The 14,316-nt window shown below is 49.7% G+C and overlaps 1 protein-coding gene across 1 annotated transcript; it reads left to right on the top strand.

Moving 5' to 3' along the window:
- Positions 1 to 3,058: 3,058 nt before the first annotated feature.
- LOC104462269 (suppressor of cytokine signaling 1-like) lies at positions 3,059 to 3,804 on the top strand. The gene has a single exon (XM_010074147.1). The coding sequence runs from the start codon at positions 3,121 to 3,123 to the stop codon at positions 3,802 to 3,804; it is 684 nt and encodes a 227-aa protein (XP_010072449.1). The 5' UTR covers positions 3,059 to 3,120.
- Positions 3,805 to 14,316: the final 10,512 nt, after the last annotated feature.

Genomic DNA, 14,316 nt, shown 5'->3' with positions numbered 1-14,316 from the left:
TCTTGAACTTGCAGTAAATCAGAAGGTCTGGGGAAACTTACCCAGCCTTTTAATTAGCAGGATGCTGGCTTTTTAGGGTATATTGCTTTGGCCGCAAGTTCTGTTCTGACTGTCTTGCAGTGAGGAGGTAGTAACACCTTTGGACGTTGGGCTTTTTTGGAGAGGGAGGAGGGAAAGCAAATTGTGGTGTGGCAAATCAGAAGCAGAACTAATTATGTATGTGTATTTCATTACACCCCTGGGCTGGCTTCTTCCTAATCCTGAGAGTCTGCTTATCATCCTTGACATGAGAGGGCATGTACATGTAGGACCTGTTGACCCATTAAAAGTGAACCATAAAGGTAATATCAGGAAGCACTTCGAGAGCTAGTATTAATATAACTAATACTACGCTCCAGGCCAGGCAGTCATCTGTTGGAAATGGGTCACTGAAGCTAAACAAATCCATGCCTTCTGATGCTCTGACCTATATGTAGATTTCAAACCAAGTGAACAAATTCTGAGGGTGCTATTTTTGCATTTACTTTGAATTTGAAGCGATGACACAGTCTCAGTTCTTAGTCAGACTTCTAGTAGCAGTGGATTTTTCTTAAAGGACTTGGGAGAATGACTCAAGGTTGAAAACTGGGACAGACAAGTTTATTTTTTTTTCTTTCAAATAGCATCTGCAGCCTTAAACAAATTATCTGTTTGTTTGTTATTTTTAAAACTAGCCTAGAAATGAAAGACAGCTGCCTACTTCTGTTCTCCTGCTTGAATTTATTTTCCAACCTAGACCCATGTGATTGGCAGAATTTCCATTTGGACCGAAGAGAAGTTGCTGCTTTGGAAGGGGGGCTGCTGGTGGGATCAAGGCTCCTTCTTGCTCCCATCAAGGCTATAGCTGCAGCCCTGGAGGCAGCTGTCAGGAGTATGACCTATTTTTTCTATAGTAGCTAATGTTAGAGGACTCTGTAGCTTCTTTGTCCAGCAGAGAGGAAAAGGAAAGGGATGGAGATGCTGCAACTTCTTGTGGTGCCTACAGTGTTCAGTTCTGGTGGACATAGATGGCCCTAGTCGCTGCACGGGGCAACTGTTTACTTGCATTCTGCTCACTAAATCAGCTTCCCTTAAGATTTATTCTGACTTGCTGAACCATCTGAGCAACTTTCAGCTGCTGCCTTTTTTTTTTTTTTAATGGAAAAGAAAAAACGACTTAATTAACTCCCTCCTACCCCTCCCACCTTTCTCTAAGCATCGAATTTCCCTCCTGTGGTGACACGTAGCTAAAGGGTAGGATCAGCAGTATTCAGAGCGATACCAGGGATGTTGGCGGCTTGTGGACTGCAAAGCAGAGAACTAGAAACTGGAGAAGTTTCCCAAGCTTCCCTTGGAAAAGGTGTTTATGGCTCCATGTATGGAGAGCTGCCTGACAACTACGTTATTGGTATTGCTGTTACATATTGAGAAGGATGTTAGGAGAGCAAAGATAACTGTAGGCAAGGCATTGCCAGGCAGATGCCTCCTTTCCAGAACTACTGTTCCTGTGCAAGGGAAAGACATTTGGCCCTGCTGCTCCATATCCTCTCCCTGGGTGCAGAGTGGGCTCCGTGTGGCCGTCCAGCTGGCACGAGCGCCAAAAGGAGCGTGAGGCTTTTGAATAGCTGTCAAAGGGGGTGAGATAAAGGGAACCTCGCAAGGAGCTAAGCCTAACCTAAAGCTCTCCCTGTGGAGCAAGCCTTCCACAGGTCCCTGCATGTTTCCTGGTGGGCTGCCCGCCTGCTGTGAGCCTCAATGCTCCCACAAGTCTGCGGAGATGGAGGAGCACGTCTCTTCCTCGGCTGCAGGCTGCGTGTCAGCAGTCTGTTCTGCTCCGAGCACGGCTGCGCTGTCAGTGAGTGTGACTGGGTTAATGGAGTATGTCAAGGGATGGAGGGCAGGGTTTGGCGGTGAGCTACTGACTTGTCAGGCCTAGGGAAGTGGTATGTAACAGCTCAGCTTCTCGCACAGAAGGAGCCTCTGGCTTGGGGCTGTGGTTTTGTGTTTATGCATATATATATATACATATATACACACACACATGCAGAATATGTATTTTTTTATATAATTGAAATGACTTGGATGGCTGATGGCAACACTGGGTTCAGGAATTTACATTTCTGAAAACAGACAGGCTGGTGATAACGCGAGGTGCAGGAGATGAGCAGGGTTGTGAAAGTAAGGGAGGGCACTTTGAAGGCAGCCCATGAACGGAGGATGGTGATGGGGAGAGGGCAGCATCGTCTGCTGGCCAGGGGAGATGTTCCTCTGGCAGAAACAGAAGTGAAGGGGCTGGAAGGGCCTGAGCAGAACTGTTCCTGGGACATCAGCAGTGCCTGGTATCGGTGTAAGTGGCAGTCTCAGCCCTGAAGTTGATGGTGTAACATTTCTTAAAGGGGTCTTGATCCAAGACCTTTTCTTTCTTCTGACCCAGTGAAATAGGCATGTCCTGGGATGAGGGAGTGGCTTGTGGAGTTTGATGGGACAGGCTCATTCCCTTCTTCAGCTTCTTCTAAGTCCTGTTGTCTGTCCTTTGTCAGAGAAAGGGTTGGAGAAGTGTGAGGAAACCTTTCCACCTTTCACTGAATGACAAAGCAAATTATATACTTTCTTGCTTTGGGAAATTTTTCCTTTCTGATTTGGGGTGTCATTTCCCCTTGCCATTCTCAAGGCCGCTCTGAAAAGCCCCTAAACATCCATAAGAGGGAAATCTCGAAATACTGACGTCTGCTAGGTTCCAGCCAGCCTGTTCAAGGGTGTGCTGGGGAGCCCCTAGCTGTGAATTGCAGAAACCTAGTGGCTGCAGCGCTCTCTAAGGTGCTGTCTTGTGCTGGTGGGAGCCCAGCTGGAGCCCTTCCTGCATGTATTCTCTTGGTTGTCCCTACAGCTGTGGATTAGGGACATACCATAACTCCCTGGTACCTTCCTTGGTACTTTTGCTGCTGTCTTGACACTGCCTGTGAAGTGTCCTCACTTGCCCAGTTAGAAGCAGGTATTAAGGTATTGGGTTTTCCTCACTCTCCTTCTGTCCTGCAGGCTGGATGCAAAGGAGGAAGCATGGTAAAGGCAGCATCTTTCCAGGATCCATGGGCTCTTTGAGAGATGATCAGAGGGAGACCAGATGATCTGCACAACACGCACACCACTGTTTCTCGTCCGCAAAGGCAGCATCGGAGCACTCTCACCAGCCCTGCACCCCCTGGCTTGCCCGATCGTTTCCGGATGTTTCGCAGCTGTGAGTGGGAGGTCCTGGAGCGATCCCTCAATATCCTCCAGGCCAGTGACTTCTACTGGGGCCCCTTGTCCGTGGGGGAGGCTCACGCCAAGCTCCAGCGGGAGCCCGTTGGCACCTACTTGGTGCGGGACAGCTCGCAGGGGAACTGCTTGTTCAGCCTGAGCGTGCGGATGCCAACGGGGCCAGTCAGCCTCCGAATCTCTTTCCAAGAGGGCTATTTCCGCCTGAAGAACTGGTTTTCAGACTGTGTGGTCCGGCTGTTGGAGCTGGTGGTGGCAGGGACCCGGAACAATCCCTTACACTTTGATGAGATGGGGGGAACCCCCCTGGTCTTCTCTGAGCCCCTGTGCCGGAGCCGCCGGACAGTGCCCACGCTGCGAGAACTGTGCTGCCGGAGCCTGCCTGCTGGTGCTGCGAGAGGGGACGGAGCTGGGCTGAGGGGCTCCTCGGGGATGCACCCAAGGGAGGAGGTGGTCTCACCCCTGGGTGGAAGGGGAGGGTCAGAGAGGAGCATTGTCCCCAGCCCCTCTCCATCCTGGGCTGGGAGATGATGCCGTGCACGTGGGAGATGACAGGAGGTGCATGTTATGTGACTGTACTGGTGGGACGCACACCATGCTGTTGGGGCTGGACTGGCTGCTGGGAGAGGAAGGGAAGGGCAGAGGGAGCAGGGCTTGAACCTGCTGGCTGTGGCAGCTGTGTCCTTGTATGTGCACAGTGTGTGTGGCCTTCCCCAGAGATGCCTGCAGAGTAGAGATTTCCCCGCCATCAAGTCCTGCTCTTTGCTCCATTTATAACTTACAAGCTTGAGAAGAAGGTGAGTTGCCTGTCCTCCCAGGTCAGCCCTGTGTTTTCCTTTACCCCAAAGTGCCTAAGCTCGTTTCTGCTACAAATCTGCCATTGTGAAGTGGTATGGCTGAGTCCAGTCCCACAACAGTGCAGCTTAGGCATCGGTGGGCACAACCCTTGTGCCGATGGGATACCCACGTAGCCGTGGCAGAGCAAGAGCTCCTATCGTTCCTTGTAACATGAATGCGGTGCCTGCCACTTGAGAGGCCAACGTTTGCACTAGAGGGAAACCATTGCAGCCATGTGCCATATGTGCAGCTTCACTGGCTTTTGCGTTGCTTTATTTGAACAGATTTTTGGGAGTGCAGATGAGTTACGTTGTACTAAGGGCATGGTATTCCTGCAGAGGTAACGCTGGTGAGTGGAGCCTGCCCGGGGAGGGTATGAGCAGATAGGATCCAGCGCCCTTTCTTACACTCATCTGATAGTATGCTGCTGCCACCTACAGAGCGTAAAAAGACATTTTGGATTTGCCTCAAAAAAGGCAAATAATTTTTTGTATAAGACTTTTAAAAATTTTAATAAACATGTTTTTATACTTCTTTTTCTAAGTCAATGAATACATGGCGATATTTTAATTCCCTTGCAGTGCTGGAAACCCGATTAGTTTATTGCCGAGACATGGTAATCAAACTGAAACCAAACAAGTGAATTTCTTATAAAGACCAAAAGCAGGACGTGAATGAATGGTCCTAGCTCGGAACAATAAACTTAATTCATCTTGCAGTGTAATCATCTAAGGAATTTTCAAAACCTAAGGTACTTCCTAAAAATGTATGGGTGAGATTTTCAGAAGTATTTCTAGTGCCTCAGAATTTGTTCTGAGTGTTTGAAATAAGCATGAGTAATTCAAGATCCCAGAACAACACACAGCATCAGTGAACTGGAACTGGTGAGGATGAGTACAAATGAGAGGAACAGAGTCGGCTTAAATACGGTTATGGTTCACTTTGGGTGCAGGCAGGTATGATGTCTTTGAAATACGTGATTGAAAACAGCTACGTGAAAGGAGAAATTCACATACTGTAAAAATGGAACTAAACAGTTTTACGTGCTGCCAGGGATCCACAGCCATACGGGCATCCTGCTGAGCTCATGCTGACTTTCTTCTTCAGACCTGTACGGGGGGAAAAAAGCCAACTACGGAGAGAGATTACTCTGGATTTGCTCTTTTGGCTTCAGGTATCTTATCTGAGGAACCAAAGCATGCGGTCAGCACAGAGATACAGGGTGTGATTTATCACAGGACCCTGACTTAGACATTCTGAATTATTCTCTGGAGGGCTCTGTCGCTCTGCTGATGGCAAGGTGCCTGGCCTCCTATCTCAGGGCACTGTGGCCTTGTGGACCAAGGTTGTTAAATAAGTGCTGGAGAAGTGGCCATCTTCTTCCTGCTGCCTGCTCCTCAGTCTCGGGGAGGCCAGGGGCATCTGGGTAGCCCTGCAGCTGCTGTGGCACTCAGCCCAGCACAAAAGCATGAGCTGGGATCTCTCCCTGTCACAGGCGGCTCACACATGGGTATGCGTTGCTCGCTGCCAGAGCTATAATCTCATGCAAGGCCAGGGCAAAAAGCTAAGCAGGTAATTGCATCTGTCGTCATCTCTGGGTCCATTAGAGGTGGTGAATTGGAGCCCTCAGATGCCTGAGACAGGCTGTGATGCCCTGGGGGAGGGCTTGGGTACCCTGTGTTACCCTAGGAAGCGTCACAGTGGAGCTGGGGTTTGACCCACCCTGAGGGAATAGCCCTCTGCGTGCCCTGCTGACACACCCACATACACAGACATACACACACCCCTACACCTTTCTTGCTCAGGGTTATCGGTATCTCCAGCTCCTGCAGCAGCCCTGTCCAGGCACCGTAACCCATGTAAGGATGGGGAGTCTTGGCAGATGGCAAAGCTGAATCCTCCTGCAGGGTGCCTGGCAGCAAAGGCCAGCAGCATCCTGGCCTGCGTTAACAGCAGCACCACCAGCAGATGAGGGTAGTGCTTACCTCCCTGTACTCGCTGCTCCTTAGACCCCCATTGGAATATTGCATCCAGTTTTGGGCCCCCTGAGGCAATAAAAAAACAATAAATTGAATGGAGATTCGGAGGAGGGGCCAACCCCAGGAAGCTCAGGGGGCTGGAGCACTTGCTCTGTGAGGAGAGGCTGAGGGAGCTGGGCTCCTTCAGCCTGGATAGGAGACGTTCTGCTTCAGAGGCACCTGACAGCAGCCTGCCTGCATCTGCAAGGTTAGCTGGGAGCCAGGTGTACCACAGTGGGGCACGGTGGGAGAATGAGGCACGGCAGGCATAGGGGAAACAAGTCCAGGCTGGCTAAGAGGAGACCCTTCTTCCCATGAGGGTAGTCCAGATGGGAGGTAGGTTACCCAGACAGGCTGTGTAGCCTTGGAAGTTTTCAAGACCCAACTGGGTCAATCCTGGAGCAACCTGGTGTGATGTGGTGTTGGGTCTACAGGGGACTTCCTGTGGTCCCTTCCCCTGAACAGCTCTGAGGTCCTGTGTGTTCATAGGGCGAGGAGGTTGGCCTGGCCATGGAGGAGGATGTGGGACAGAGGGGTGGTGGTGCTGTCACTGCCGGTGCTGTGCCTGTAAAGCCCCCTGCAGAGGAACAGGGCTAGTGACAGTGCCAGCCAAGTGCTGTGGCGTGTTGGTGGATAGAGAACAACTTCCCTCCTCCTTTTCCCATGCTACGTGGGACATTCCCAGGCCACATGCGTGCTCTGGGTGCTGCTGCCTGCCATGGGTTTGGCCTGATCTTGGGCACCATCCCATTGCTCACCCTCAATGCTCTTTGGGGTGCCACTGTTCCAGCAGAGCACAAGCCTCCTGTAGCTCCTACGCCTGCCCTGCCAGCCCCTGCGGACATCTTGGGTGGCTCAGGGCACCTGTGTTTTGGGACCATGCTCTGGCTCTCCGGTGAAGCGCCTGCCTCAGCAGGGTCAGCTGCATGGCTGCCCTCCCTCTCTGCCACTGTGGGAGGAGTGTGACCTGGTCTGTGGCTCAGGGCACCTTGGCCGTCCCCTGTCTCCTTTTTTTCCTTGGGGATTTTTCTTCCTTGGGGGTGTTGTCGCTAAGACGCCTTGGCTGCCTTCCCACCTTCCCTTCAGAAACGGGGGGAGGTCGGGGGGGTGGAAGGAGCAGGCTGATTTCTTCCACGTTTATAACCAAGCAGAGGAATGCTTCTGTTTTATGGCCGCAGTTATGGCTCGCTGAGGGAAGAGCTTTCTATCCGGATTGCTCTGACCTGGCTGTGAACCATTCTCATTTGTCTGAAAACGAGCATCTTGGGTTGTATGGCTGGGGGCTGCGGAATTGCCCCATTTGCAGCCGGGATTGTGCCTTAGGAAAATCACACCAAGTGAGGAGAAAATAGTTTGGATTTTAATAAAGTCTACTTTATTTTGCTCATTTATATTTTTTTTTAATTGCACAGCAAGTACTCATCTCTGTCTTACCAGCGAGTCAATTCCATGCAGGGCTGTAGCGAATCGATTTGAGATCTGTGGATGAGAAACAGTGAATGACTGCCAAGCATTGTTGTATTATAGAAGTTTAAAGCACATTATGGGTGAGTATCCTCATTATTCCCAAGGAGAGGTCACTTCGCAGATCAGGATTGGTGCAAGAAAGGAAACCACTTTGGGAAGAACAGAAGTGTGAAAAGTGCATCGGCTATGGCAGGCATTACAGAGTCCTTCGCTTTCTGCTTGGACCTTGGAAGAGAAACCTTTTTCCTTCAACGCTTGGGAAAAGGATGTGCAAAGTAAAATTGTGGGAGTTTACTTCCACAGGGTGATTGCAAACGATGCCCCGCTGCTTTCATTAATGAGTGGGAGATGTTCACTTTAATGGCCCTGCCTCTGAACCGGTCCCTCTGCCGTGTAGGAGCAGCTCCTGGTGGCCCGTATCCAAACGTTTCTTTTGGTGGTTCCTAAAGGGACTTATAAAGAAATTACAAACTTCCTCCCAACCTCTTGAGCACCATTCGGGGAAAAGAAGAAAATTGTTTGCATTTTTATATGTTATGTTATACATTTCTCCAGCTGACTCATTTCAGTTTGTCGAGGAAACTTATACAGCCTCGCAGATGTTTTTTTTCAGCCGTTCTTCTTAACAGGAGAAGTTGAAAAGTTCAGTCCTTGTGAGAGGGGCTTCCTCTGCTGGGCTGCGAAGGGCCTGGATTTTGGTCCCAACACGTTGCAGGCATCCAGCAGGAAACTGCTCTTTATCTGCGCCCAACTAGCTGTCTGTTAGCGGTGCTCTGGGGGCCCAGGGGTTAATTTCCCAAAATCCTTCACTGAAACTTGTTAATAACTTCCATATGTACCCATGTGTGTGCACGAGAGGGGCCCCACAGCCAGCAGCTCTTGTAATAATACTTGATTACCTCTGACATAAGCGTCTGTGTGCCATTAGGGATCTGCCTCGATGGATCGGGATTCACGGAAAACCACAAGTTTGTGCAAACGAATTTCAAAAAATTAATTAACATTTGGGTATCCTCCGTGTTTGGAAATTAGCTCCTCCTAGGTAGGCAAGCTTCAAAATAAAACCTTCTGTGTACACACAGCTGGGTCCCAGTTCTGGACCCTTACCCTGATGTTCCTCCCAAAATGTGTATTTGTGTCATTAGCATTTAAATGTGCTAGAACCCTTAATTTACAAGAATACCTTGGATAGGGGAATGTAATAGTTTTGTCTTAATTGTGTTGCACCAATTCCTTAGATGTTTGGCATCTGTAACGTTACAGTAACTGCATGCACGGGAGCTTTCTGCCTGCCCTGCGCGGTTGCTCGGTGCAAAGGCAGGGCTCCTGAGGGCAGCCTTCAAAGAGAGAGCGGGTGTCAAAGGAGAGGGAGATGCGGCAGAGCTGCTCTGCGGCTCCCGGTGCCTCCCTGCAGAGCCGCCTGGGTCTCTGCGTGCTCCCGCTGCCTTGTGATCTCAGCTGGGGCTGGCAGAGCTGGGGCTTTCATTCAAGCAGAGCAGAGTACTTCCAAACGCTTTCTGTGTAAGGGCTGGCTTGATAGAGTAGGACTCTTCAGCCAAAAAAAAAGATGGCTGAGGTCTGTGGCAGAGATCTCTGAAGCTGAAATGTCATGGAGTAGGTGACCAAGTAAGTGTGTTTTCTTAAAAAAAAACAAGGAGGCATCTGATTAAATGCTTAAGTGCAGGAGTATTTCATCAAAAGAAACAAAAGGATCCAGGTGCAGCTTTGAGCTCTGTGCCTTGTTGGGCGCACCTCTGCTGTGGCAGGAGCGTGGGACCAAGCCAGCCTAAGCTCAGTCGTAGGCTTGACAGCACAGGGTACAGCCCAGTCCAGCTGAGCTGTGCTGAGCTCTGGGTCTGCATGTAGCTCCTGTGCTGAGCTCCGGGCGCGCACAGAGCTCCTGGCGCCCATGCTGGGGCCTCTTGAGGTGTCTGCAGGCGGCAGACCCATACACCCACCCCTATACAGTGTGCGGCTGCATGGCCTGGCAGCGGTTCAATGGCAGCCCCAGCAGGACCAGCCCTTGGTCGCTTCCTCCCAGCTTTCATAAGCAGGAAACTGGGGACACCCATCTGATGTCTGGAGGCAAGCACCAGCACAGGCTGGGGAGAAAAATGTCTCCATCATCCCAAATGAGTGAAAGAGTCTGATTTGTCAGCTGAGGGCATCAGGGGAGGCCAGCATCAGCCTGGGGTGACGGCTGGGATGGCTCTGCCCAGCTGTGCTGGTTGGGGCAGGGCTAGGGGGTCCGAGGCTGACTACACTCAGGTCAGATTTGAAAAAGCCATGCAAAATGCCATAAGCACTGGCAGCCCCCTAGATCTGCATTTGACTCATCCAACCCACAGCAAATACTGTGCGTACACTTTTAAAGGAAGATTTTTTTGGTGCCTGGGCTACCTGCTTTCCCAAGACACCACTCTCGCTGTTCAGAGCTCTCGACCTTCAAGCTGGTCCCAGATGCCATTGAAATCAGTGAGCAGATTGTTGCTCCCCATGGAAGATTTTGGATTAGGCCCCCCTTGTTTTGTCAGGCCAATGCGAGCAAACGTGGATTTTCCACACTAAACTTAATCAAAACAAACCCTGCTCCCACTGGTTTGTGCAACAAGTCATGCTGGGGGAATTGCTGGCATTCGGCATGATTAGCCCAAGCACAGGTGCCTTCCAGCTCGTAAACAATAGCCTAAAGGATTGGAGAGGATCACAAACAAAGCACTTACAGAAAAGACAGCGTTTTCAAAAGGGACGTGAGAGCTTATGTCCATTGGAGGTTTGTCATTTAAAAATAAACCAGAAGTAAACAAATTGACAAAGAAGGCTCTGAAGAATCTAAGAATGGAAGAGAGGAGACTGGATGTAATACACCAAAAATGAAGGTGGGGGGAAACGTAAGGCAGGATTAATGGGTCCTTTTAAATTCATCAACAAAATGTGCCCACAGCCTTGGGGCTGGGCAGGCACTGGAAACCTCACCTGTCTGTACTGATGAGGCCAGGTGGGACGAGTAAGGCACACAGAAGACACTGCTCCAATTCACTGCTTAAAAAGCAGTGAGACCAACAAAAGGATTAGGCAACCTGTGTTTGTTAAGTTTCATGGGGATTTAGTCTGAAAGGGATGTTCCCTGCACTGTAAGCTAGTGACTAATTGCTGTGAATTTCAGACTGATAACAGTTCAGTTTATGTAAACGGTAGTTTTTGTATCATATTTTTATTTATTTTTTAAAATATCTTCTTTTTTATAATAACATTTTTAAATGTGGGCTGAATTATTTTGAATTGTGTCTGTTTCCTCCTGGCCCTGGCAGAGTGAAGTAGCAAGCGCCCAGCTTCACGCCCAAGAGCTCCTGCAAGGGGCCAGAAAAGTTCTTGACATTGATGGAACTGCTCTCGATGGAGCTGCTCACTCATTTAGATGCCACCGTGAATAGGAGCTGCGGCGGGAGCTTGCCAGCATCACTGTAACTGAGATGGCATTGCAAGTAATGGTGAGTTCAGAAAGACGCCAGTGTCCATCACGCCTTCCCTGGTTCTGTGCGTGCTGGGAACACGCGCACACAGCAGACCCTTTTGTTTGAAAGCTTCAGCCTGAAAGGTAGCAGCTATTCTGACCGCAGAGCATGTAGGTTAGCATAAGGTATGTGCCAGGTCCTTGCCGCTAGACTTTTAGGTGCATCTAGGGTTGTTGTGGGATTCATTGAATCTCAAGCCTAAAATAATACAGGTGCAAATCCAGATGTTCTAGGTATTATCCGTTCTCTGAGTTGTAACTATAGTTCTGTGGTACTGCGTTGGGTGGGGAAGAACTGATGGCTCCTTTTATCCTTGGAGTTCTGTGAAGAGCTCTCCAAGGAATTGGGATAGGAGAATGGGGCAGGGGAGAACAGGAGCTGAAGATCTTTTCTGCTCTTACAGACTGTACAGGGAATTGGCCAGATACAAAGTCAGCTCTAATGTACATGCTGAAATACCTAAAATAAGCCATGCAAACAAATCAGTCGTATGTTATCCAGATGGGACTGTTCAAATCCAATAATAGCAGTAAAGTGCTCCCGAACTCTGCGGAGAGAAAGATTATAGAAGGATCAGGTATAATTATAGTGCCTTATTATTACCATTTTCATCATTCTTTCTAACAAAGCTTTTCAATATGATGAAAAAACTTCCTGCAGGAGAAGGTAATGTGTTTGCTGGCATTTTTTCAGTCTTCCTTCCAAGGCTAAGTCAGTCCCTGTAAATGGTGTTAATAAATACCATAATGATCTTGGACTATATTATCTTCCAGACAATACCTTCCTTAGCATCTCTTTATGGCCTTGACTACAGCAAACACTTCTCATGAAACGCCTCACTGTTATTACCACTAGTGAGAGCACCAGCAAAAACTGGTGGTTTTACTGCTGTTGCTCTGATCCTTGCTTTGATACATGCCCTTCCAAGCAGGGTTAAAGCAACGCCCTTAAAATATTGGTGGCTCCAAGAGGCTTGTCTATGTACTGCTCCAAAGCTGCAGGAATATAGGTGAAATCACTTAGCAAATATTCTCTACTTTGGAGAAAGTCATAGAGCCGGAGGTACATATCTGCAAGCTGTTCTCCCTCACCTGAGTCCCTTCTCTGAACACCATCAGCGCTTGTGAGAAAAGCCCAGGGTTATCAGAACCAGACCCCAGGCGAAAGGGGCACGGGAAACACGCATCCTTGGCTGCAGGTTGGTCTTGTGGGCTGGCACCACTGAGAGAAAGAAAAAGGCCTCCTGGCATTTCTTCAGCAGTATCCCTTTCTTGGTCACTGCAGATTCCTGGAAGTATTGCCATCAGAGGAGCCTGACAATGCAAGGGAGCCGTGCTCACTGTGGAGGCACAGCCCCGCAGCAGCTCTGCAACCCAGCGTGGGCTTCCCAGGGAGGGGATTTCTCACAGGAGGGAAGTCCCAGGAACCTCTTCCACTTCTGCAGCTCCCCTGGCCTCGGAGCAACTTAGTATGGGGAAAAGCTGTTGGTGTGTGGACAGTAAAAACTCTACTGACGCATCTCATTCTTAATCTGCAGCACTCCCTGCATTGCTGTCCTTGTGTCCCTGATTCGGCGAAACCCTCATGCCTCTCTCAGCTTGGGGAGATGCCGGTGCCTGTGTCAAGTGTTGCGGTGCAGGAGAGCATCTCTCTCAGGCTTCATGGCTTCATGCCCTGCTCGCCTGTAGGTCTCGGGCAAACCAGGGGGAGAGGCAGTACGGTTCAAACAGACACAGAAGGCTTTGGTGGGGCAGGTTAAGTTTGTTTCTTGGGGTGGGAGGAAGGGGTGGCTTGCTGAGATGGGTCTTTCTCTTTTCTCCTCTCCTCTTTTCTCCTCTCCCCTGAGGACCTTGGCAGTGCCTTGCTCTCAGCTCAATGAAAGTAGGGCAGAGTCTAACCACATTTCAAGCTGTCTGCGTTTTTGGGTTCTGGGTAACGGCGATCTCTATCTGTTCCTAGAAAAGATTTAAACAAGTTATAAACCACAGCTGGGCAGAGATAATAAAGGAAGCAGTACTGGGGTGGGGAAGGATCCCCCCAGTGTGTGCAGAGCAGGGAGAGGGGGTCTGCAGGAGAAGCCATAGGCCCGGCTGTGGTAGAGGGTCCTCCAGATGGCTAGCTGGGCTATGGGTGGACCTTTGGGGGCTGCCTTAGTAGGGAAACCTCAGCAAGCATTAGTAGCTAGGTATAAAATGTGTGTGTGTACATGTATATTCATGCATATATACACACACATATATATCAAGAGCAAGTGGAGATATATTTAGCCACAGGAGAAGATGTCTGAACCCTGCTCTGGTATCCACCTAGTCCCACCTCCATGCACTTGTTCTCACCATGTCTCCATGCAGACATGATGTGCTTCCTCTTGAACTCTGAGTATTTTGTATTTCCCATTTCCCATCCCTGTTGGACCCACATCTACCATCACATGGTTTTCCAGGCAGGAGAGACCTCTTTCACTGAAGGGTTTGCAGTGGGTTCAGGCTCAGCTCCCAACCTCCAGGCCCACAGAGAACTTCAGAAAACCCTCCTACGTCTTCCCCTGCCCCGCAGCAGCCCTGGCTGCTCCCAGTGGGCTCAGCAGTGCCCTGTGAGGTATTGAAAAATAAAACCCAGTGCTGGTCCTGTTGTGTGAGGCCAAAACTACAGATCCTTGTCTTGCAGTCTTGTCAGACAGGGATGTCGATGGCAGGTGGGAAATTGGGGGGTGAGGAGGGAAGATGGAATAAAACACATTTCTGCATTGGCAAAAATCCTAGCAGAGAGGCGGTTCTTCCAGCAAATTCTTTTGCCAGGATGCTTTATTTAGTTTGGATAGCCAGAATGGGGTCTGGTGGTGAAAAGATGTTTTTCCACCCTAGGAGAGTGTGCTGTAACAGCTGTATCAGCCTGTGTATTCTCCACAGTTCACGATGAAAGCAAAGTTGAGGAATTAATAGGAAAAAAAAAAGCAATATTCATTTGCCAGTGAGATACTTAGCTACTTAATCCCATCCCAGCCTTCCTCCCAGGAGCTGTCAGAGGCATGGTGTGCATGAGAAAAGCTGTGCCAATCTAAAGTGGGGTGCAACTGCATGCATGTGTCTGATGTGGGGGGGCCATGCTGGTTCCCAAGGTTGCTGGTGCTGTGATGAGGGTCATGACCCCCCAATGCCCTGAGCTGGAAAGCTGCTGCAGGCCAAAGAAAGGGTCACAGGTTTAAA

This window comes from Pterocles gutturalis, unplaced genomic scaffold (genome assembly GCF_000699245.1).
Source record: "Pterocles gutturalis isolate BGI_N339 unplaced genomic scaffold, ASM69924v1 scaffold8547, whole genome shotgun sequence".
Classification (NCBI taxonomy): Eukaryota; Metazoa; Chordata; class Aves; order Pterocliformes; family Pteroclidae; genus Pterocles; species Pterocles gutturalis.
This window is presented reverse-complemented; position numbering and strand designations above follow the sequence as displayed.

Excerpts from the sequence above, each read along its gene's own strand:
- LOC104462269 (XM_010074147.1), top strand. The coding sequence starts at position 3,121 with ATGATCAGAGGGAGACCAGATGATCTGCACAACACGCACACCACTGTT.